This window comes from Amblyomma americanum, chromosome 1 (assembly GCF_052857255.1).
Source record: "Amblyomma americanum isolate KBUSLIRL-KWMA chromosome 1, ASM5285725v1, whole genome shotgun sequence".
NCBI lineage: Eukaryota > Metazoa > Arthropoda > Arachnida > Ixodida > Ixodidae > Amblyomma > Amblyomma americanum.
In genome coordinates this window covers 123,772,905-123,798,971 of record NC_135497.1, presented here as the reverse complement: position 1 = coordinate 123,798,971, position 26,067 = coordinate 123,772,905, and the positions used below count along the sequence as shown (strand labels likewise).

Here is a 26,067-nt window from a genome sequence, read left to right as displayed (position 1 = left end):
ACTTCCCGTAAGTCAGCTTTCTTGCAATTTTGCAAGATGTCCATATAAAAGGTTCAACTCCACATCTCACCGCCTGCGTGCAACAAAATCGCATGCGCACTGATTCGTGAGTTTCTTTCTGCAACAACTTGCAAAAGTATATGTTAGCTTCTGCAGCAGGATATTTTCCGACTGAAAGCTCTCGTATACAGACAGCAGTCCCGCATTCTTTTTAGAAAATGAAGGTGGGAGAAGTCCCTTATTGCATCTGGTGACCGACTGACGCATTTTGCATTTTGTGGGCAGGGGGAAGTAAGTGAAAACGCAGACTGCGAAAAATGTCTTCTTTGTTGGAAAATATCTTCTAAGCCAGGGGCAAATTTTGCAAGTTGCCAACTGTCATGAGGACTTAGTGACGTGAAACGGCGATAGAAAATTGTTTGCGGGTGAAGCTGAAGCAAGCCCTTAGGGCTTGGAGGGAATGCTAGAGTACGGGGGGAAAAATACGCCGTATTTTTGCATTAAAAGTGAAAATAATCCTGCGCGCGTATCTCAGCTTCATCTGGAACAAAGGCACCAAATGGATTTAGGCCTCACAAAAAGAGGCCTGCACTACAGTTCAATTAATTTACATTTAAACTATTCCGAACAATCATCAGGGTTCCGAAAAGAAAGTAGGACTCACCATTTGAAGCACAAAGTCAATATTAGCTGCGCTCATGCTGGAGGTTGCATGCATTTTGCAACGTACACCCGCCGTAAAGAGTTTATGAAAGGCGATTAAACATCTAATCGTTTTGCGTTCAAAACTTACTGCTGGAGATATAAGGGTGCACTGCGCAATTTTCACCGTGAAAATTAGTCTGCGTACGGTGGGCACAGCTGGCAAAGGAAAGGGTTAATTGGAGAGACAGGGGAGATGCCTTTGCCCTGCAGTGGACGTAGTCAGGCTGATGATGATGATGATCTATTCTAATGCATGGGAAGACGATGACAAAATTGAATCATTTTACTAAAAGTGCTATAAAAGTTTGACGACGGGTGTACGTGAGCATAAGTAATTTTTCACCCCCGCCCTACTACCAAATACGAGCAGATAAACGTTTGAAAGTACTTACCAAGATTGATGGCGTCATTGCGACCTATGTTAGCCTGTGGCAGGCTATCAAAACGCGTTATTCGCTCGGCGACTGCGCACCACAGATACAGAATCTGACAGCAGATAGTATGACGCATCGTCCAGAGACGCGAAGTGCAATGCATAGCTGCCAGTACCAGTCAGTGCTCTCTTGTGGCTACATGGGGGGAATGTGCTTGGCTTCTGCCAGGTGACTCGATGCGCGCCCTCTCCCCACTGAGGGTGGTGCCACTCTTGGAAGGGGTCGTAGATGCCAAAACCGGTTCTCGGGAGGTGCCGCCGCCATTTTCTTGCATTCCGCTCCCGCCGTCCCGCCGACTCCCACGCTAGACACGGAAGGCGGCATTCTTCAAGGATGCTCTCATGGGAACAGCAAGCAATGAATATGCCTCTTTTGACAATTCTCAAGGAGTGTGCGAGTGATGTACGGAACTTGATTTATCCGAGCAGTGAAGTGATCCGCACTCTCAAGAACTAGGAGGAGTACTTTACAGGCGCTGCCGCGTGGTGTACAATCAATATACACACGATGAAGTCCCCGATGAAATTGCTTACAGAATACTTTTCGAGGGTAGACCGGCCATGCGCAGATCACAAGGAAGCAATAGGCAAAATGCTGATAGCCACCTACACAAAACTGCGGCTGCGCATCCATCTGCGTCAGTCCCCAGCCACACGTGCTGGTGGTCATGGAAGCAAAACTTGTGCTGGTGTTAGTCTCCTGTAATCTGTGTAATCAGACGCTGTAATCAGTGCGAACTTTTCGTCTACATGCACAAAAGCATGAGACAAATTTAAGTGTCAGAATCATAAGCTGCATTATGCTTGCAGTGAATCGTCGTTCGTAATCGTTTTGAAGATATTGTATTTGTGCATTAGGGTATTAAATCATTGTTCTTGCTTGCGCCTAAGTCTGTGTTTTGATCACATAGTGTATGCATGACACAGTTTTCCGCCATTGCATAATAGTGTAAGTGGACGTAAGCATGTCATGCGTCCGAACTTGAATATGCAGCTGTTCATTTGGCGTACTTCACTTTCTTTCCGCTATATCACACGTAAGCGCAATGATAGCAAGTTCATGGCGCCGGCATGACAACGACGGCGAGCAGTTGCCCGCCGTGATGGCCTATTGCAAAACAAAGAAAGATATCCGCTATACTCTCGTTAATCGTCTCGAAATATCTACTGCATCACCGACTCTTTACTCTTATTTTTCATCTAAACTAGAAAAGGAATGATTATCAACGGTAAAGTCCAATTCAAGCTTTCACTACAGGGGGGGGGGGGGGGGGGGGCACCTCATTCCAGGCGCGTCACGCAGCAAACGCGCACCTTGCGACCAGCGTATGCAAGAAAATGGCGGTCGCGCTAGCAGACGACGCGGTTGTCTGGCGGAAGGACGAATGAGCGAACCCGCGTGTCCCCTGCACCCTCTCTTCACCACCTATCACCCTTCGGACCTTGTGCAAGCCGATTCTTTATTCTCTCCGTTTCCTTCTCCGAACCGATGTTGCTGGCTCTAGTAACATTGCCCGTGTATGCTTTCTTGGTATTTACTCACCTCTAACGTTTTACGTACCCTTAAAACAGACAAAATGAGGAAAGACAGATGAATTTGTAAAAATATCTTTCCCTTTTTTCCCCACCTTTTTCGTAATGAGCATAGGTACAAATCGCATTGCGTGGTTAACTATCGGCATTAAAAATCGCCTGTTTTCTTTACTTGCTGAGTGCTAAAAATAGTGAGAAGTAGGCAATATTAGAAATGTACACATGCTCTGCGCTTGTCGTCCCTAACATGGCACCACCTTGCACGCTTGCACCACCATGAAGGTGGTTCAAGAGTGCTTTAACATAAGTTTTCGGAGATATTGCACATAAATTAGAAAATGAGCTAGTCACGCACCTGTAGGGACAAGGCCTGTTCTCGGATTGTGTTTCTGCCGCTTCTTACGTGTACCTCAATTGCTTTTACTACTGCTAGAAAGAAAACTAAAAGGTGACATAGCTCCATTAAATATTAGATTTGCACACGTTATAGAAAATAAGCAACCGATTACATTTAAAATGACTCCATCTGAAATGAAACTGATTATCGTGGTGAAGTACAGTCCCAGGAAAGTAACTTGGCAATTACAGAAAGGTAATCGACTACTGTTGCGTCACTTTCTTCCCGACATTTATATTACCATAAAGGGCCAACTCAAAGGGCCCTTCCTGGGCGTACGCGCTCAGCATTGGCGCTCTTGGCGTACGCTAGAATCGGTCTGCGCATGCACACTGCAGGAGACGCCAGCAAACCTCATCTGACCATGCTAGATATCGGCGCCAGCGCACGGGCGCTCGGGGGCTCTCGGTGGCTCTTTTCTTCATGGCTTTAAACTTTTCAGGCCCAGCCCCCCCCCCCCCCCCCCCACACACACACACACTTTTCTTCGCGGTTTAAGCTGTCCTTTCATCGCCCCCCAACCCCTTCTCTTCACGGCTTGAAATTTTCTCCGTCGGCTCGAGAGGGGAAGAGAGCCTGCGCCACGAAAATGGAGATGCATGCCTCTTTTCGACGCCCGTTCGGCGTACCCCAAGAGCGCCGACGCTGGGCGCGTTCTTCCAGGAAGGGCCCTTGTAGTTTGCACTTAACACAAATTTACTGAGACTGGAGTGAACTACAGCGGCCTGCTTGATAATTTGTCCTACGCTGTTAATTTCCGAGAGGAGTTGTTTGTCGAAGCTGCGGTCGATAACCTTCCGATGTTTCCTTGTGAAGCGGTCAGCTGCTGCACTGAACACGCCCTCAATTCATGCGCTACACGGAAAAGCCGTACTATAAGTTAACATATGAACACCTTGCGCCGGTGTTGGATGTAAGGGGGGGGGGGGGGGGGGGTACAGGGCGGTCACATGATATTCTCGGGTGGAGAACTCCCGTAGACGGCGGTGGTAACCCGGATGTTGTCCGGACATGATCGTGCGCAATGCTTCTCTGCAGCCGGTTCGTTGTCACTCGATCACAAAGAAAACACGTCCCCCTAGCACCAGTGCCCTCAGGAAAGCTGCACCGTTGGTTACAACTAATTTTTGAAAAAAAAAAATAGCTGATTACGTGTGATGAACTGCAGAAAAAGTAACTGAATTACCTGAAACATCGTTTGAAAAAAGCAATCGATGCACACAAGTTGGGCTTCTACCGCACGAGCCGGATTTAGGGTTGCTGGACGACGGAACTTAGCTCTGATCCGCCTTATCTCTGATCCGTCAAGACAGCGGTTTGGCCCAAGACCCTTTTCCCAAGCATCTCACCCTATAAGAGCCGAGCACAAGGCCGGGGAAAATCTTGTAGCCATCAAAAAACAGGCGGGTACCCGGTGGCACTGCGGATCGAACCCAGTACCCCCCGAATGTTAGGCTGATGCTCTACCACAAGGACACCGCTTCGGTACGAAGAAAGCACATTCCAAAGTAACACGAAAATGCAACTGCTTACAAGTAATCAATTACATGTAACGCGTTACGTACAACTTTGGTACGTATCATCAGTTCTTCCATACTTTACGTAGTCTTCTAAGCGCGATTAATTAACGTCCAAGAGAATGTGACAGATATCAAAAGAAAGCAAATCTCAGGACAGCGAATCAAGCCAAATGTATTAAAAATGCAGGTACTTGTTTACTCTCAGACACGAAGACTTAAGCACACATACATATATTCGAAAAAAGATGCATGAAGAGATGGTCTAATGGACCACAGGATGTGAGACACACAGAGATATGTGCGCTTATATGGACGCATTGAAATTTGCTCAATCAAATCATATATACATTTATGTCAATACATCCTAGCGGCAACTGCATTTGACGTCATCCTCGCGGAGCAACATGTAATTAGCAAGAACATAGATATAAAACATAAAACAGTTTCACAACGTCTATTTCATGCATTGTTTGCACATGATCTAGTATCCACACTGACTTGCACTAGCATTACCACATCAGTCAAAAAGTTCGTAATGCGGGATAACTTCAAACCCCTGACTGTACTCGTACATGTCCAACGCATGATTGTCTAGTTCTTGTCCTGGACGCAAAAGCAAGTCTGTTCCAGACGGCGACACACCATAGCTTTGACGATGACGTGAAAATCCTTTTGTATGAAATTTCTCCAAGCAAAGAAAAAGGCAATTTCGAAAAATCAGCAACTTTTTCACTTCAGCAAAGACAGGAGCTTCATTTTCCCAGCCTATGTGTAGAACATCTGAACACCTGTACGAGCAAGCGTCGACGCTGGCATTTGCCACAGAGAACATTTTCACTTCCTGATCTGTGATGCCAAGTTCAATGCGCACGAACTCTGGTACATCTGCTGGCTTGACCAAGGACGCATGAGAAGTGCTCAAACTGTCACTGACGACCATAGCTGACTGTTCGTAGCATGCTCGCAGCTGATGCCTTTCGCACAAAGTACGACAGATGTTCCTGAAGTTCCTGCTGCGCGTGCCGATAGTCTTGAAGTAAGCATGCTTTGCTTCAAACCGCATGCTCCAGTACCGGCGTGGAGGACCGAACAATGAAATGAATCTTGGGTAATGGATTAAGTAGTGAATCTTGGGAATGATATGCACATTTGGATATCTGGTTCCAAAATTCTTTAAAAAATAAGAAATTTGGACCTCCAAATAACTGCAGCAATCTTCAGGAATTTCTTCTGCTAAGACTATATTAACTATCTCCCGGAACTGAAGATATATCTCCCAGTCAGGGTCACCTTCTGGCACTATGTCGGCGAAAAACTGCGGCAGTAAACGGAATAAGCACTGCTTCTGGCTTGCTGTGCCTTTGAGCACGATGCCCTTCCGAGAAATGCTGATTGCTACTGGGCGATTTCTCTTATCATTTTGTTGGAAACTATAGTTACAAATGTTCTTCAACTGCTCGGTCTTTAGCACACCAGAAGACAATAAGCCCTGGAGCACATGTTTAACCACGAATCCTATTCCTCCCTCCAGAATATCGTGCATACAGTCGGGAAGCAACTGTTGTGTGACGTCGAAGTCAGGGATTTTCAGGAGGGAAGACTCCTCATTAACGCCATACAGTTGCGCATTGTCTCTGTCAAGCGTTACAGCCGTGAGGTGGCTGCTGTGTGCAGCTGCTGTCCGCACAGTTACATCTGCTTCCGACAGTAGTGTTTTCAACTTCTTTTTGTGAGCAAGGCAAAATCGGCAGACCCTGCCGTTTGCAAAAGATGCGCGGAACCCCCCTATCTTATGCAGTGACAGGTTGTCTCCGGTAAAACCAACTACAAAAACACGGAGTGCAATCTCGGAACTGTTGAAAAGAAATGTTAAGCCCTCCTCGTAAAGACGCTTTATGTCATTCACTAGCGGAGCGATTACTTGACATATGCCAAATCTTCGCACATCGGTGTATTTGGCAAGGAGCAGCAGGTGAATAGAGCTCAATTTGCTCCTGTATTTTGGGTGGAGATTCAGGATCGAAAAATACACTGCCAATATTTTGTGCGATCCGGCAGCCGAGCCGAGAGGATTGCAGATTTCGAATTCGTCAGTATACAATAACAGAAGTACTGATTTCGCTGAGCCTTCTATGAGTAAAGCGTGCTCTTTAACAAAAGCGCCGTCAGAAAAATCCCGAAGCTTTTGGCTGGAATCAATTCTTGCCTGATGCAAAACTGCTTCAACTACTTCATGAGACGTCAGCAGAGCTTTAAGGGAACGTTCCAAGGGTACATAAAAGCACACACCACAGACTCTCGGGTCAGTTTCTCCTGAAAGTTTAACTTCCTCTAGCTGAACATAATGAAGCCTTTTCTGCACGTATGCCAGAACGGCATGATCACTTTGAAGGTCAGCCACAGAAAATCGACAATGTCAACTCCCAAAGTTTCCACTTCATCACACAGACTAGTGCGGCCGTTCTGCCCGGCCTTCAAAGTGCGCCGCAGAACTGCAGATAACAGAAGTTGCACAAACACCTTAATATCATCAAATATGTCATGCGCAACACTCCGCGGCAAACAGCGCGTCTCTGTCGTCTTCAAAAAAAAAGGAGCATCAAATGGCGCTTAACTTCGTCGAGCTCATATTCAGGGCTGTCGTCAGTAGGTGGATTTCCATTTGCTCGCCGAGTCTCGTCGGACGTGGTCTCGATGGAGTGAGGTGATGGGCCTTCGTCCACGCCGGTATCCGATGCTACGTTGTCACTGCCGCTGCATGGCTTGTAAACTTCGGCGGTCTTGATAAATTCAGAGTGCTTTCTGTTGAGGTGCTGGCGGTATGACTTGTAGGAGCCGTAGACGTTAGGACAGCCTTCTATCCCGCACACTACTTTAAAGTTCGGCTCTTGAGAGTGAACCTTCCCTATGTGGTTCACTACGCTCGCGTAGCTTGACGCATAGTAGGGACATCTCTCACAGCTGAAAACCATGACTACTTTAGCATTCCACAGTGCTCGACTTGTACATGCCTGTATTGACCAAAATGATCGTCTCAGCGAAGGAGAAATACGTTCTCATGAGCAGGGAGTCAGCACAGTGCACGGACAGCAAGGTAATCGCACGGAGAGTGGAGAGCACGTAGCGGGTATGGGGGGTGAAACTAAAAGGCTCTGATGAACAAGAAGGGTTAGCATGGCTCCCGAGCTGCGCTGTCCGCGTCTCTTTCCCTCCTGTGCTATTCTTTAGCGATAGAGTGCTTTGAATATTCGTTCGTTCTTTATTCGCCCCATCTTTATCGCTCGTCTTTTCTGGGAGATTTTCGGTGTCACTGAAAACTGCTGTTCCAAATGTGTTTTCTCTGGAAAATGTGTAAAGATTGTGAGAAAACCTTCATCGCGGCGACCAGTTGTATGTAAGTGATTATTTATTTAAAATAACAAAAGGAAGGTAAAAGATGTTTGCTCACCCCGGCATCTGCCATCACTAATCGGTGACACCTGAGCTGGGGTAGCGGAAATAAAGGATAGCAGGTAGTTTGAAGAAGTGAAACGAAAGAGGTGAGGGGATAGTAGGAAAGAGATAGGGGTGAGGGCGCCAATGAACATTGCGACCAGTTCTGGGAACAGAAATTTGGCCCGTTTTGTTCTTTTTCCTGCCTAGCCTTGGCTGCAGAGCCACAAAAAGCTGTCCAGGAGTACAATGGACAACTCGCAAAACTGCAGGAATGCTGACTTACAGGAAGATATTTTCCAGCCAAAAACCATTGTTCAATTACCGCGTTTTCACTTCCTGCTCTGCTGACTGAAAGAGTTAGCGCGAGGGCAGATGAGTCACCCAGTCGCCCTCCACTGTATTCTTCGTCCAACAGGTGAGGGGAGAAACGGAGGAGAGAATCTGAAGCACGACGCTCGCCGCCAGATTTGGAAATAGAGTGTAAAGGCATACGCCAGAACAGGCGTCGAAAAGGGGTATGCATCTCCATGTTCTTGGTGCTGGCTTGCTTCGGCTCTCGAGCAGACGGAGAGGATTTCAAGCCGGGGAGAGAAGGGTTTGGGGGCATTGAAAGGACAACTTAAACCGCGAAGTTCGTGGAACCTGAAAGAGCTTCAAACTGTGACGAAAAGAGTCATCGAAAGCCTCGCGATCCTTCCATTGCTGTAAACAGGACCCCGCTTCAGTCGCGCTGGCGGTGCGTGTCCCCAGGGAGTGATTAACATTCTTTCGTGTCTATTGAATGTGCCACGCCTCGAGTAGAAGCCTTCTGCGCGGGTTATACCTGTGCTACACGGGCGTTTCGAATGCCTCGAATGCCTTCCAAACGAATGTCATTCGACTCGACTGCCATAGCTGCGCTGCTACACGACGTGTTTTAACGGCATTCGGTTCACATGAAATTCGAGTCGACGGAGCTCCGCGGAGACATTCGAAATTTTGGAATGCCTTCGAGGCGCAAGCGCGACTACTCTCCACCGCAGCGTCTTCGCGCCATAGGTGGCAGCATAAGTTTTGAAGAGCAAATACGTTCGTTAAACAATGAAATTCTAAATACTATTTATATACACTACACGGATCTTTTCCAGACGTTTTGTTAGCAAGCAAATATTTTCCGCATATTCTCGTCGCAGCGTTTTGTTCAGTCTATCATGTCTTATCTTAATGTCACGAAGGCATTATAACCCTCCCCTCTCTCTACTTCTTTGCATCAGCTCACTGCGAATATCCTGGCGCCAAACCTATCTTCTGTGCGTCAGTAAGCAAAGAAGTCGTGGCTGCGTGACGCCAACAAAAGGCGGATTTTTCTCCAGTAATGGTTTATTTGCGTTCCTTTTCGTATCGCTTAAAAAGAATCTACAACTGGAGAAAAAGGCTCTTTTCATTTCCGCCATGCCGCCACATCAGCAAAATTCGTCACACTTGTTTCTGGGACACAACGTCGTATAGATTACTCTTTTTTTCCCCTCAGCTTTCGATGCAGTGGGGATGAGAGCTTGTCAGTCATGTTCACTAGCCAGCGTCTTCCTGCGCGCTTTACCTCAAACGTGGTTTTCTTACTAGCCCAGACCCATCTACAGCCCTGCCCGACGACTAATCGAGTTCGGCAGTAAGCCAGCGTCTTTTAGCAACTGGAGCAGACGGCTCCGCGGAAGCGAGTAAGGCGGCCTGTGTTGCGTCGGCTTCTCTTTGTTAGTGTAGCCTGGCGGGGACAACGGTATTCAAAATAAGTAGTTATCAGAAGCTGATTTGGGAAGTGTCTTTGTGAATCAGTCGATTTGAATGATTTTTCTTCGTGTTTTGGAACGAAAAAAAAATTGTTTAGTTAAATTTCCCTCGAATAAAGCGACTTAGTCGCTTCGAATTACGAAGACGTCGTCGCATCGCATCATGAGTCTACTTGTAGTCAACACCATCCAAAGGGAAACGCAACCATCTGAATTATTTTGTTGCGGTACAAGCCGCTAAGAGAAGCAGTTAAGAAGATATGGTCATTTGGTTTGAGACGCGTCCTCAGTTTGAATTCACTCCAGAGCAGTGCCACGACGGACCACTTGGAAGAGAAACTTGACATTGTTACGTGGAATACTTTTCACATACAGTGCAGTAATAAGACAAATGCACTTCAGATAAATCTGGAAAAGTGGGTGTTAACTACGCAAAAGTATTACATTTGGCAGGTCATCCTCCGCGTTGCTTGTATAAACGAGAAACTCGGGGCTTTGCGAAAAGTCCGTACGTTCAAAACAACAAAAGCCGCATAATTTAATGGAATTTGGTGACCCTAATATAGTCTATTTTATCACTATCAATGAAGAACAAATAACTGCCGTCGATTTTCAATGCAGCCATTAAAGAAACACAGCAATCCGTCATATCTTGTCGATTGTCATGTAGTCTGAGCGAGTGCAACATGCATAAAATACACTCAAAAGTGCTAAAACGCTACTGCCACTAGTGAAACAATTGTGTGCTATTTCCAGTTAAGTCGCATTATTGAAGTCGCCATACGCATAGCGCGCAGTACGCGACCTGCGAGTGGGAAACATGCCGCGGCGAGGGGGGAACGGCGGCGCGGGGTGGTACAAAGCGCGTCCTCACCCTAAAAGCGGAGGTGAGCGGGCGTCCAAGCACCCTACACAAAATGCTCTACGAGCGCCCCGTCGTGACATACGAGCAAACTAATCTTCCCGCTGTTTTAGGTGCGGGAACGGACGCGCAGTTATCAACACTGGTAGGGAGGATAAGTAGAGAGTAAGTTTTCTAAAAGGGGGTAAGTGATCAGGAGCATGCTATTGACGGGTGCAAAGTTACTCCTAGGGTCCTCTAAAGGGTGTAAAAGTCTTTTTTACCCCCTTCTCACACCCTTTTTTCTTAGAGTGTGGGTACTCGTAGCCGCTGTCCAACATCCAGCGTCCGCACAAAAGCCGGACGGAGCGCATGTGGAAGCCAGAGGAGGAAGTGCGAGGAGGCGAGAAGTGGGAGGCGCACCGCGTATGCTGATGGTGACTGGCCCGCCCGCGCCGCGGAGCAGTGTGTCATCATCCTGCGTGCGCCTGCGCAGTAGCAGCCGCCAGCGGCAACATGGCACTTCGCGTTGCGACAGAGCCATGGAAGCAACCGAGGCGAAGTGTCGTGCTCTGTACGCTGCAAGTATGTGGGGCCAGAGCCACAAACCTGCAGCGAACGAACAGAGGAGGAAGAAAAGCTTTTATTTAACCAATGTCGATCGCTGTCGGCACGCTGCCCGCAAATGCGCTGCACGACAAGATGATCAAGATGGACCAACCCACCTACTTTCGCCCTTCACAAACCCCACTAGAAGCCCACGCCTAGCGAAGTAAGGCGACAGCAGTAGTGGAAAGAGCGAGACGTCAGGACTCAGCGGCGCCAGCGCCCGGAGATGAAGGGAAGCATAAAAGACTCGATGATCCAGCAGTGCGAGCAGTCAAATCGAAAGCAATAAGTAGAAAACGCGTAGCGCAAGCGCACGCGAGACGATTGACACTCCGCTGTCGCAGGCTTGACGCATCACGTTACATGATTCTGCTTTTATTCTGCTTTGAATGGTCTCTGACCCGTCTCTCATCAAAGCGGCCGTTTCTGCATGCTTTTTGCAACTTTTCTCACAGTTCGGCATTGCTATGTCATTCCTAGTGATGGAAGCATAAAAGCTACTGTGATGGTGCATCATAGCCTCGCTGATGCATCACATGCAAAGTTCACGTGAATAGTGCTGGCCAGTCATACGACAACATGGTCACCAAGTGCCTGGTGTGCCGTGGGCCCCGCCAATTGATGTCCTGTGAAGCACATGCGCCGGACGCATGGCTCAACGGGATCTGCTTCCTTCTTGGCCCTTTCGTCTCTACTCGGGCCCCTTCCTTCGCTCACTCTTTCTCCGAAGCCTAAAGACCGCAGACAATGCTGGCGGCTCTGAAGAGATGCTTATATACACGTTACAGCCAGTAGAACTAAACACACATTTTCTGCGCGAAAAAAAATAACATCCTTGTTTTAAGACTAGACTAACCAGCTACCTCTAAGTGTGGACATCGTAATAAACTTGATGCTATTTGTGATTACGTACTGATGCGACTCACAGCTTGCTACAACCCTCTCTCTCTCTCTCTGTTCGTCTGGACGCCTTTCCCTCCGACCACGAATTTTGGTAGTACTCACTGTGTGACGACCAGGAGTGTGCGCCGGGAGCAACACACGGCCTCCTGTACGATGTCTTGGATCAGGAAGCCGCCTTTGAAGTTTCGGTCGTAGGTGCAGACCGAGAAGCCGTTCGCCTCGACCTTCGGGAGCAGCTCACTGTACGCCCACTCGCGGTCCTTGCTGCTGAACGAGAGGAACACGTCGAAGTCCTTGTCTTCGTCAACGTCGTCCTCCTTGATGCACTTGAGCGAGCGGCAGATGCCTCGCGCGTACAGCCACACCCTTATCTCGTGCTTGTACTTGAGGTAGGCTGTCACGGCGGCCATGGCAGTGACCATCAGCACTGCGGGAAGCGCCGCCGAGAGTAATCAGCACCTCAAAACATCTAGATAGAAATCTATTTTTCGTTCGTCTTGGATTTGGTTATCACATTGGCGGTTATCAGAACTCCATTCTAGACCACACGTAAACATGTCCAGTTTATTTTAATAGTTTTTTATTTCTTACTTCTTCTGAAGAGAACCAAATTGCCCTTTTGAAGAAGAATACAGTGCCACAGTTTCACGTATCTTTGCAATGTCATCGTTATGCGAATATCAAATGTAAATATTTCAATTCGCATTGTGAGTTTCAGCGTTGTGAAGTGCAGATGCTACACTTGTCCGCCAGTTGTGCTGGCTTGTGCAGATCTCTTGCATAGGTGATGCGCATCGTGGCTCGTTCTCTGCTGCTAACACCACCCAAGCTTTCTTTTGTACCAATGAACACTCTTCATTCCTCCATCAACCCTGCAAATTGCATTTAATTCAGAGATAGAAGGAGCGTATAGCTCTAAGCAACTGTGCTGACTTCAAACTAGTTTCGCTTAGTATCACATTCTGACGCTATAAACGTGTTTATCGGGCCCTAATAAAAATGGTCTGTATGTTGTCTCTAGACTTCTAACAGACTGCGTTGCCTATATACAAAAGTCAGCTAAAAATGTATGGCCATAAATCTATACATTATTTATAGACTGTCTGTAGGATTTCTATTATGTGTAGACTAGTCTATAGGATTTATCTATAGTAAGCCTATAGACTTTATACACAAGTCTATGGACAGCCTGTAGACTGCATACAGAAATTTTGTAAAGGAAGGTTGCACTAAAACACTAAGTGTTCTCCTAATTCAAAGCACAAAAAATGTAAAGACAAGCTCAACACAAACAGTTTTGTACCCTTATTCCTACGAGAGCTGCTCATGTACCGTAAATTTCCGTATACAGCCGAAGGACTACGCATGTTTGAAACTTAAAATTTCGGGCTTTGCGGACTGTCTAAAGGTGCTTACTATACAGAACTTTCTATTTCAATATATCCTAACGTAGACTGACCTGCCCAACGCGATTCTATGTACCTGGTGCCGACAATGGACAGGGTGCAGACTTACACGATGCGAACTATGTACCGAGTGCGGACTATCTAGGAAAATTTTTTTTCATTTTTGCCAAAATTGAGCCCTGCTGACCCTACATCGGATGCAGACTATGTACCGCAAATTACGGTACACTCCCAAAACTGCTCACCGAGAGCATGCGCGGCGCACCAAACATCCCGAAATGCTGTCAAGCCTGACGTTGAACCAGATTTCTTCCTATTCACATTGCAAACATCCCCAAAACCGGGAAAAAAGTGCATTAGTTTTTGCGCATGTTTAGTTCATGCATTCCAACTCCATTTTTTATTATGTATGTTTTCTCATTATAAAGGCTCACTGGTTGAAAATACAAAACGCGCCCATCGCCAGAACAAGATTTTGTCTAACTGGTGTCATAATACATTGGTTTGGGCTAATTGGTTCACAATAGCGAAAGATTCTGAAGACGGCGCAGAAGAGACAGGGACAAAGGTTGAATATATACATAAAAAGGGTGTCAAGTGGCGCCGGTCCCGTCGTTTTAAGGTGCCTACTTTGTCCCTGCTCTCTTTTGCGCCATGTTCAGAATCTTTGAGTGGTGTCTAAGTGCTTCACCAACTTGGTGTAGCACCGGCGTACTACTTGCTCCACAGCAGCTGCGCAGCAACTGAAAAGTCTAGGCGGCGGTCAGACCTGCTACGCAGAGCAGAGTGCGAAGAACATCCAGATCTAGGCAGGCCGCCATTGAGAACCGAACCTGGCAACGTTCAACGCTATCAGGCGGTGAGGTGAGATCAGGTAATATGCCAGCAGAGCGCGGCCACACATGGCGTCAGACCAGGCTCACTGGATATCGATGGGAGAGGTATTTGTCCTGAAGTGGACGTAACTGGGCTGATGATGATGACGATGCAAAGACGACGACGATGATGATTGCAACAAAGTCCAGTAGTTTCCTTGCGTCTTGTGCATGCAACTGGTAGATGGTTCTTGTAATTCACTTTTATATGAACCGGGTTGACGCAGCAGTGGCCACAACGACACCTCGTTGATAGCTGTCCTGTGCTATTACAGATTCCCTTTGGAATGCCAGCTACAACGTTCCGGAGATAACACCGAGTGCACGTGCCCTCACGACACCCGGATGACCACGGAAGAATACCAATATACGTGCCCTTACTACGCGTGGACTTAATCATTGCGGCCTGCTATCAACGATCCGGCAGTCGGCACTACCGTCGGCAGAACAGCTATAAAACCAGCCCAGCACCTCTTGGACATCACTTTGGCAGCAGCAGTGGCCACAACGACACCTCGTTAATAGCTGTCCTGTGCTATTACAGATTCCCTTTGGAATGCCAGCTACAACGTTCCGGAGATAACACCGAGTGCACGTGCCCTCACGACACCCGGATGACCACGGAAGAATACCAATATACGTGCCCTTACTACGCCTGGACTTAATCATTGCGGCCTGCTATCAACGATCCGGCAGTCGGCACTACCGTCGGCAGAACAGCTATAAAACCAGCCCAGCACCTCTTGGACATCACTTTGGCAGCAGCAGTGGCCACAGCGACACCTCGTTAATAGCTGTCCTGTGCTATTACAGATTCCCTTTGGAATGCCAGCTACAACGTTCCGGAGATAACACCGAGTGCACGTGCCCTCACGACACCCGGATGACCACGGAAGAATACCAATATACGTGCCCTTACTACGCCTGGACTTAATCATTGCGGCCTGCTATCAACGATCCGGCAGTCGGCACTACCGTCGGCAGAACAGCTATAAAACCAGCCCAGCACCTCTTGGACATCACTTTGGCAGCAGCAGTGGCCACAACGACACCTCGTTAATAGCTGTCCTGTGCTATTACAGATTCCCTTTGGAATGCCAGCTACAACGTTCCGGAGATAACACCGAGTGCACGTGCCCTCACGACACCCGGATGACCACGGAAGAATACCAATATACGTGCCCTTACTACGCCTGGACTTAATCATTGCGGCCTGCTATCAACGATCCGGCAGTCGGCACTACCGTCGGCAGAACAGCTATAAAACCAGCCCAGCACCTCTTGGACATCACTTTGGCAGCAGCAGTGGCCACAACGACACCTCGTTAATAGCTGTCCTGTGCTATTACAGATTCCCTTTGGAATGCCAGCTACAACGTTCCGGAGATAACACCGAGTGCACGTGCCCTCACGACACCCGGATGACCACGGAAGAATACCAATATACGTGCCCTTACTACGCCTGGACTTAATCATTGCGGCCTGCTATCAACGATCCGGCAGTCGGCACTACCGTCGGCAGAACAGCTATAAAACCAGCCCAGCACCTCTTGGACATCACTTTGGCAGCAGCAGTGGCCACAACGACACCTCGTTAATAGCTGTCCTGTGCTATTACAGATTCCCTTTGGAATGCCAGCTACAACGTTCCGGAGTTAACACCGAGTGCACGTGCCCTCACGACACCCGGATGACCACGGAAGAATACCAATATACGTGCCCTTACTACGCCTGGACTTAATCATTGCGGCCTGCTATCAGCGATCCGGCAGTCGGCACTACCGTCGGCAGAACAGCTATAAAACCAGCCCAGCACCTCTTGGACATCACTTTGGCAGCAGCAGTGGCCACAACGACACCTCGTTAATAGCTGTCCTGTGCTATTACAGATTCCCTTTGGAATGCCAGCTACAACGTTCCGGAGATAACACCGAGTGCACGTGCCCTCACGACACCCGGATGACCACGGAAGAATACCAATATACGTGCCCTTACTACGCCTGGACTTAATCATTGCGGCCTGCTATCAACGATCCGGCAGTCGGCACTACCGTCGGCAGAACAGCTATAAAACCAGCCCAGCACCTCTTGGACATCACTTTGGCAGCAGCAGTGGCCACAACGACACCTCGTTAATAGCTGTCCTGTGCTATTACAGATTCCGTTTGGAATGCCAGCTACAACGTTCCGGAGATAACACCGAGTGCACGTGCCCTCACGACACCCGGATGACCACGGAAGAATACCAATATACGTGCCCTTACTACGCCTGGACTTAATCATTGCGGCCTGCTATCAGCGATCCGGCAGTCGGCACTACCGTCGGCAGAACAGCTATAAAACCAGCCCAGCACCTCTTGGACATCACTTTGGCAGCAGCAGTGGCCACAACGACACCTCGTTAATAGCTGTCCTGTGCTATTACAGATTCCCTTTGGAATGCCAGCTACAACGTTCCGGAGTTAACACCGAGTGCACGTGCCCTCACGACACCCGGATGACCACGGAAGAATACCAATATACGTGCCCTTACTACGCCTGGACTTAATCATTGCGGCCTGCTATCAGCGATCCGGCAGTCGGCACTACCGTCGGCAGAACAGCTATAAAACCAGCCCAGCACCTCTTGGACATCACTTTGGCAGCAGCAGTGGCCACAACGACACCTCGTTAATAGCTGTCCTGTGCTATTACAGGTTAGTGTTTCATCTGTTTCACAGTAGAAATAAGCCTAGTCAATTGTCTCACTGCTGCTGCTGCTGCCAGGTGTACAATGTGTAACGATAACGAATGTCCCACGTGTCAATTAGTGGTGGCGGACGAAGATGGCCTCTCTTGCAGTGAATGCAAAGCTGTGTACCATGTAGGCGAGTGCGCTGGCGTGTCAAAAACTACACTGAAAAAAAAGAACTACCGACAAACATGGAGATGCCCCAAATGTAGGAAACCAGACAGTGAAAACCAACAGCTTGAAAAAGCAGACACGGAGCCAAGCATACAGAACATGTGGCAAATGTTGCTAGCCATCAATCGCAAACTGGAAACACTGATGCCATTGAAACAGACAGTTGAAGGGTTAGAGCAGTCTGTTCAATTCATGTCCGATCAACTGACTAACTTACTGGACCGTGTTGATAAAAACGAGCACGCGATAAAGGACATCAGGAGCCGAGTCAAAAAACTAGAAGAAAACGAACACACTGAACCCCTAATAGCCCAGCTAGACGAATTAGAATGGCGAAATAGGCGAGTCAACTTACAGTTCCACGGCATACCTCAAACAGATAAAGAAGACCTCTTGGCAAAAATCAACATTATCGCTGCAAGGATTGAGCTTCCGCAACTTTCTGATGACGACCTGGATGCAATACACCGGCTGCCGTCAAGGCGGGGTAAGGTCCCTGCTATTATCTGCCGCTTCTCTAAACAAAAAACTCGTGACCTATGGTGGGAAAGCAGGAAAAAGATCGGGAATGGAAATGACAACGTGCATATTCTTGAGAACCTAACCAAACGAAATCGGGAGCTGTTGCAAAAAACACAAGAATGGACAAAACAACACGACTACAAATACGCCTGGCACAGTAACGGCAAGATACTGGTCCGGAAATCTGACGGCACATCGGCGATAGTGGTGTCCAAAGCATGTGACCTCGATCGGCTTTCATAGGGGTTTGGCTCCTACTCTTAGGCATACTGCTTTTCCGCACCCACAATGGAGCCACTTTGTTCTCTCTCGGGCCAGACAACGTATCCGTCCTTACGACCATCTAGCACATCCATAGCGCCTACTGTGAGTTTGAAGCTGATGAGTTTGAAGCGTTTCTTTCCACACTTAACTTTCGTTCCAATATACTAATGATCACTGAAACTTGGTATCAAAACACATGTGAAGCACTGGACTTGCCAAACTACAACACGTACGTAGTGAATCGCTCTGACAAGCGCGGCGGCGGTGTTATGATAGCGATAGAAAAGGATCTGAGCTACAGCCTTGTCACCGACTTTACTTACGTTCATGATGACTATGAAATCCTCTCCGTGCGCAACGGCAGAAATATCTTCACAGTTATCTACCGGCCGCCTAAAGGCAACTTCTCCAATTTTAGCAGCTTTCTTGACGAATTCCTCGAATGGGTAACAGAAAATAATCTTAATCTTGTTCTAGGCGGGGATATCAATGTAGATTTGCTCTCATATTCTACGAACAAACTAGAAATTGAGTCCATATTGCAGTGCAATAGTTTTATTTCTGTTATAAAAGAGCCCACTCGGTTGCAGGCAGCGACGGCAATCGACGTCTTTTTCACCAATCTTCCAGCTGATTGTTTGAAATCAGGGGTTATTACTGCTCATATCAGCGACCACCTGCCCATATACCTGATAGTCGATTCTTTAACGTCTAAATAACAATGTAGTTCAACTGTAATAAAATACCGGCGCATTAATCCTACCACATTAAATCACTTTCGTGTTGCACTAAGGAATATTGACTGGAGTGTCGTTGTCAATGAAACCGATCCTAATGATGCCTATAATGCGTTCATTACAATATTTAAGTCTGAATATGAAGAAAACTTTCCTTACGAAACCTTCCAAAAACCCCGGAAAGCACGAAAACCGTGGATAACCACAGAATGCCTAAAGATGATAAAAAGGAAAACAGACATGTACAACCGCTTTGTCCAAACTAGGTCACTGGATGACCTTCAACAATTTAAAACATATCGGAACCAAGTTACGTCCTTCCTTCGTCGTGCGAAAAACGAGTACATCGAAAAACTGTTCAACGGTGACTTGCTTAAAAAGGCTGATCTTGTGTGGCGCAACATTAATCAAATTTTAAATCGAGGTACAACTCCTACTGGCGTGTCCGAAATTTTGGTCGACAACAAACCTGTGAACGGAAAGGAGTTAGCAGACACTTTCAACAATTACTTTGTGTCTCAAGCAGCTCAAAATGGGAATTTAATGAGTGTGTAATGCCTGGACGATAGGGTTGTTTCTAGTGCATTCCTGTCACCTACTGACGCGAATGAAATCAGAGATGATCTCCTGGCCTTGCCCAACAGTAAGGCACAGGATATTGACGGCCTGAAAATGTTACCAGTCAAACATGTAGCCGATATCGTTAGTCCAGTCCTGGAATATATTTTAACTGCTGCATAGAGCAAGCAGTGTTCCCCAAAAGAATGCAGATTGCGAAAGTTGCGGTTATTCATAAAGGTGGAGACAAACATCATCTGTCAAACTATCGACCTATTTCTATTCTACCTGTTTTCTCAAAGTGTTTAGAAAAGATACTGTTTAAACGAATAAACGGTTTTTGCAGCAAACATAACATTATTAATCCCAGCCAGCATGGCTTTCGAAAACATTTTTCTACTGAAACCGCGCTCTTAACCCAAAAAGAACTTATTTTAGAATCATTTGAGCTGAAACTACTTACGCTAGGAATTTTCGTCGATTTTTCTAAAGCTTTCGATCGCATCAATCATAAAATAATGTTAGCTAAGCTCGAGCACTATGGTTTCCGCGGCAAGTTTCTTCAAATAATTCAATCTTATCTAGGCTTTCGTGCGCAACAGGTGATAATAAACAACTGTTTATCAGACGCCTTGCATATCTTTTCAGGCGTTCCACAAGGTAGTATACTGGGGCCCCTGCTTTTCCTCCTTTACATCAATGACATCGTCTGCATAAGCAATCATCCAAGTTATGTCATTTACGCAGAAGACACTTCCTTATTTTTCAGAGCCGCAAACTTGGTAGATCTTGAGAAACAAGCAGCAGATTGCTTACACTCTCTACATGAATGGTCCAAAATTAACTCCTTAAACATAAACACTGAAAAAACAAAAGCAGTGCTTTTTAGACCTCGCAATAAACTGACTTTATTGCCACCACTTTTTCTTAGGATGGGATCATCATCCATTCAGTTAGTTCCAACTGTCAAAAGTCTTGGTGTTCTTTTTAATGAAAATTTGACTTGGAACGATCACGTTGACCTTGTGGCTAACAAACTGTCTAAGGCCGTTGGCATTTTATGTCGACTGCGATATTTTATGCCAAAGCATATAAAGCAAATGCTGTATAACGCACTTTTTTCTTCTGTTGTTGATTACTGTTTACTGGTCTGGGGTACCACATCTTTCACTAACATCAACCGCTTGCATCGTTTACAAAAGAAAGCTGTTAGAAATATTGTGAACGCTCCTCGACTCGAACATTCTGCACCAATTTGTGAAGAACTAGGCATCATCCCACTTCCTCAGTTATACAAAACATTACTTCGCAAACGATACAGGGCAAGCGTCATTAAAAACAACTGTTTTATGTTACAGCTGTCAAGATTACAGTGTAAACATTCTATGTATTCAACTAGAACAAGTTTGAAATGGTTGTTACCTAGGACGCGCACAAATTATGGCTGTCAAATGTTGCGCTTCACTCTCCCACATTTATTAAATGATGAATCAGAGTTGACGAACAACTGATTGATAACTGTACTACCTCATGCCCTAAATGTTCGAATGTTAATCCATGATCTTCTCTGTATCAACTTGGTTTCTTTCTTTCTTTTGTTGTTTATGTGTGTCACTACCAAACTGCCTCTGTAGGGTGCGTCGGCCTCGTCAAGCCTCATCACTGGCTTTTTGCCGGCGCACCCAACATCCTGATGATGTTGAATAAAGTATTGATTGATTGATTGATTGATTGATTGATTGATTGATTGATTGATTGATTGATTGATTGATTGATTGATTGATTGATTGATTGATTGATTGATTTAAACACCCGTCTTTTTCGTACAGAGTGCAGCGTAACTTGTCTGAAACTAAACAATTGTTCATACACTTAGTTATTGCTCACACACGGTATGCAACTTTCAAGAGAGAGAGAGAGAGAGAGAGTGAGAGTGAGTGAGTGAGTGAGTGAGTGAGTGAGTGAGTGAGTGAGTGAGTGAGTGAGTGAGTGAGTGAGTGAGTGAGTGAGTGAGTGAGATTTTGATCATTATAAGGCGAACGTATTTGTTTGCACAAGGCACTTACGCTCATTCCGCTTTTCCATCTATACGCTTGTCGTTCTCTTTGAAAGGGAAAAAAGAAGAGGTTTTGAACAAGAAGGTATGCTTTGTATTTCGCCCAGAACTCCAACGACCACGGCAAAACAGAGCCGAGTGTGAAATACGACTATGTGAACACACAGTCCCGCACCACCTGACTTTCAAGCAGCGATTTATTAAGCGAACACAGACATAAACAAACACTTACCCAGAGAAGGAACTCCGTAGGCTAATATGATGAACACTTTCCGCGATGGGCACAGATCCTTTTCTCCAAGATCAATGAACTTCTTGCCTTGCTCGCAGAGGGTTTCGTTATAATCTCGAATCTGCGTTTACGTAAGCGGAAAGAGCGGAACCGAGGATGGAATAAATAACGCGCCAGGAAGCGAACCGAGACGAAAAGTGCAAGAACTTCGAAAGCTCGAACCGTGCTCTACCAGTGTCTGCTCACCGCATAGCTGTGGGATTCGGCCCACTGCCGAAAGGGGTAGTCCTCGCAGCTGCACTTCCAAGGATTACCAGAGAGCCAGACGGACGCCACTGTCCTCTCGGAAACCAAGCCAAGAGGAAACCTTCTCAGCCTGTTCTTGGTGAGGTCCAGCTTTTCCGTCGACCGCGGAATGACTCCTGTTCCGATGTCCGAAAGCAGATTATTCGCCATGAGCAGTGAGTCGAGAGACGGGGTCTTGTGAACCAGTCTGTTGTCCAGCTGTCTGAGACGGTTCCAGCTCAGGTCAAGCAGGTAAGTTTTCCAGGGAAATTCTTTTGGAAGCGCCTGCAATCCTCTGCGGGAACAGTTGACAAGGATCGCGGCAGAAAAGCTGGTGTTCTTGTGGCAGACACAGTTGCAGCTCTGGCTGCAGTTGGCGAACCACTCAGTGAGGTTGTCTGCCGATAGGCTGTACAGCTGCTTTCCACGGTTCCAGTCAGGCCCGTGGCACACTGGGACACCTTTCCAAAGCAGCGAAGGTGCGGTTTCGATGAGCCAGGAAAGCTGGCAATCGCAGAATAGCGGATTCTCTGCGAGAGAGGGAGACATTAACTAGAGTGAAGAGTTAAGCGAGCGGAAAGGATACTAACGCAGTTGAGGCGCTGGCATTAACGCTGCGTATAAAAAGACAAGAAAGCCTACCATTTGATCTTTAGTTGTTCTTAAATACAAGAAAAACAACGGACTGATATAAAATAATTAGAAGGGCAATTAGAAGGACCGCGCAGAAAATTTCGCGGTTCCGCTGACCAGTCCTTGATTCACTGCATTGTTGCGCTACCGAAATGTGGCACTCGCTTCGCAAAAAATCGCGGATGCGGGCGAATACTGACAAACCGCGAAATTCGTCACTCGTGAATTTTGTTAAAGCTGCCCTAACAACCCGAAGAGAAAGCCGGCAATTCGTTTAGAATTTCTTATGAAAGTCTCTACAATCAACTTGGGAGGAATCAACATGTACCGAATTTTTATGTTACACCTGCTCAAAATCAAGAGTTTTACTGACAACTTTTCTTCGATATCTTCGGTGTTTGATCAGCTAATCAAGAAAGGATTGATTTTTATGTTCTAAACAGTGCGCGCAAGAGCAAAAACCTGCATTTTCAGCTGCCATCTTTCGGATTTGACAATATGCTTCATCCTAATATCACACTCAATAGACTAAGAAAAAATCCATTCAGCTGTTGACGTTGACTCGTGGTCGCCACAGGCGCCTGCAAAGACATTATACCAAGAAAGACGCTAAAAGAAAGAGAAATATAAACTCACCGTCCAGAACAAGCGTCTTCAGCCTGTCAAGCTTATTGGGAAAGCTCGCTCTGTGGATAGATTTGAGACGGTTTCGCCTCAGACTCAGGCTCTTCAAGTTGTCGAGCTTTCTGAAGGCTCCCTGGACGTCGGTTATATTGTTCCGCTTCGCATCAATGGAAACGATTTGCGGGCTGTTCTTAAAGTCTGCCGCACGAAGCTTCTTCAAGCGGTTGTCGTGAATGAAAAGGTGCCTCAGTTTGGGCAGTTCATGCAGGGAACCATTGAGTGACATGACAGACGTACCTGTCATAAGAAGCACTTCGAGGCTAAAAAGACGTTCGAAGGAGTCGATTCCGACCCAATTCAGATCATTGCCACTCAGGTCTAGATGTTTGATGTAAGAGTTGCTTCTGAACGTCCCGTCTCGAATGAACTTGATACGGTTGTTTCTTAACGTCAGTTCTTTCAAGGCCGGCATATTGAAGAGCGAATCCTCCAAGTCTTCAATAAAATTCATAGATAAATTCAGAACTTCCATGCGCCTGGTTACACTGAAAGTGTTGGTTATGCTGAAGAGTTTATTCCCCGCTGCAGAGAAGTACTTTAGCTTCGACTCCTTGTGAAAACAGTTCCCGGGAATGTACTGGATGGCGTTGTAAGAGAGATCAAGTCGCAGCAGTTCGGGAAGCTGGCTGAACGTCTCACGGCGCAGTTCACTTATGTTGCAGTGCGTCAGTTCTATAGTTTCGAGTAGGATGTTAAAAGGACCAATCCTAGAAAGCCATGAGATGCTGTTGTAGCTAGCACGAAGTATTCTGAGCGTATATGTAGTTCCCGTCGATAACTTGTCGATGTCAGTGATTGAGTTGCGAGACAAGTCGAGCTCCTGGAAACAAATATATATATATATATAATAAAGCTCGCAGCCACAGGTATCGTGCTTCGAGACTTCAAGTAAGTCATTTTTTAACTCAAGCGCATATTCCTGTTTGCATCTTTATGTATGTAACATTGACAGTGCTAGCTAAATAAGCTGCGTGCATTTATACAGGCGAGGAACGACATTATCCGGGCTTTTTATTTAGATTATGTCAAAGTACCGCTACAAATCATCAACAAACGGAAAGTATTCGCCAGCATTCTAGTTCAGAGACACGGATAGTAGTTAACACAGCACGCTGTTTGTAACCTGATTGTAACCTGAGTTTGTAACCTGTACGTATTGCTTACTGGAACCTTGGATGTCTGCGGCAGACAGTGCTTGCTATCATTACGCGTGAGTACAATGCCTAATCATTTCTGCTAGTGCACAGGTAAATAAATTAAACTGTGGGGGTTAACGCCCCGAAGCAACTCATGGGCTATGAGGGACGCCCTAAATAAAGGCATAGGATTAATTTAGATCGCCTGAGCTTCTTCAATGTACGCTGACATCGAAATACGGTCGCTGCCGCCGTGATCAGACCCACGACCTAGGATCAGCAGCCGTAGGCCAAAGCCACTGAGCCACCACGGCGGGGGCTAATACAGATATAAATGCACTTAAAACAGGGCAGCGTACTTCACTTACGTCTGTCCACACCTGTACCAACTCCGCTTAGCCCGCCAGTTACTGGGTGCCAATTTCCGCTCAACAAAAAATTGCTCAGGCACCGAAAACAAGTTGTGCGCAATTTAAAAATGAATAGGCAGTCTGTGAAAATTACGAAGTGAGTCTGCGATTGCAAAACAGCACTTAATAACTTTGTACGTACCGTGAGGTGGCGCAGACCTTGAAAGGCAGTGTGCACATTCGTGAGCATATTATTGTGCAAGTCAACGAACGTTACGTTCTTCGCGCCCTTAAAAAATGAAGTTGACAGAAAGATTATGAGGTTGTTCGCCAGCCACACTCTCTTCAACTTGGGAAAGTCTTTCAGGACATTACCGTCGAGTTTCTCGATGAGGTTCTTCGATAAGTCTAGATCAGTCAGGTTCTCAAGGGGCGGCAGGTTTTTAAAGTCGGCTATATAGTTTTCCGGTAGGCGCAGGATTTTCAGGGTCGGGACAGCTGTTAGACCACGCGGAATTGCGCGTAGCCTGTTGTGGCTCATGTCCAGCGTCGTGAGGTGAGTCAGTCCTTCAAAGCTGTCCTCTTCCGTTGACTGCATGGGTGTGTTCCTCACCACCAGAGCCTTGACAGTGAGATTCACAAAGTAGTGCCGAGGAAGAGTCGTGAGGTTCACGCCGTCCAGGATTAACGAGTCCATCGCGAAGCCAGCAAGCCTGGAGAGGTCATCGCTCACTGCGTCGCCGTCGGCGGTTGCATTGCACAGGACTCGGGGGCCGCGACGAACCACCATGCAGGCGCACCAGTCCAGGCTGATCGGGCAGTGGCCGCCCAGTTCGGCTGCCTCGCACTGGCGTCGATTGAGGGCCGCGATCAGCACTAGGCCGGCGAGAGTCAGCTGAGCTCCCGTCCTCATCCCTGCGAAGATTGCAGTGCCAAATACGTGGAGGACGGACGCAGAGATGGGCCCGCCCTGTACCATGTTCCGCGCGCGACCAGAACATCTAAAACTGCATTCCCAGGCCTGGCGTACACTGGGAATATGTCGTGAATTTTATTGTTCACAATCACTGCATGAGCTCGAACTGGCACACTATCCTAAACTGGCCACACATCGAGAGTCCAAATATTTTAATAGATGACAGAAAACGCCAAAATCACGGAGCAAGCCGCTGTTTCTCGGCGTAATAGAGAGATATGTATGTAGAGAGAGGGGGAGAGAAGCGGAAAGGAAAGACATGGTGGTTAACTAGGCCTGCGTGCTAAAAAGACAAGTTGCATATCA

At 46.9% G+C, this 26,067-nt stretch overlaps 1 protein-coding gene across 1 annotated transcript in view; it reads right to left on the bottom strand.

The window, feature by feature from the left end:
• The window catches only part of LOC144113597 (toll-like receptor 2 type-2), a 42,987-nt gene that overhangs the window by 9,303 nt on the left and 7,617 nt on the right, over nt 1-26,067 (bottom strand). Inside the window, exons 3-7 of the mRNA XM_077646765.1 lie at nt 24,988-25,700; nt 23,252-24,119; nt 21,944-22,512; nt 21,698-21,818; nt 12,245-12,569 (exon numbers count right to left, since the gene is read on the bottom strand). Coding sequence (XP_077502891.1) covers nt 12,245-12,569; nt 21,698-21,818; nt 21,944-22,512; nt 23,252-24,119; nt 24,988-25,700 — 2,596 coding nt within the window. The remainder of the gene's footprint in view (nt 1-12,244; nt 12,570-21,697; nt 21,819-21,943; nt 22,513-23,251; nt 24,120-24,987; nt 25,701-26,067) is intronic.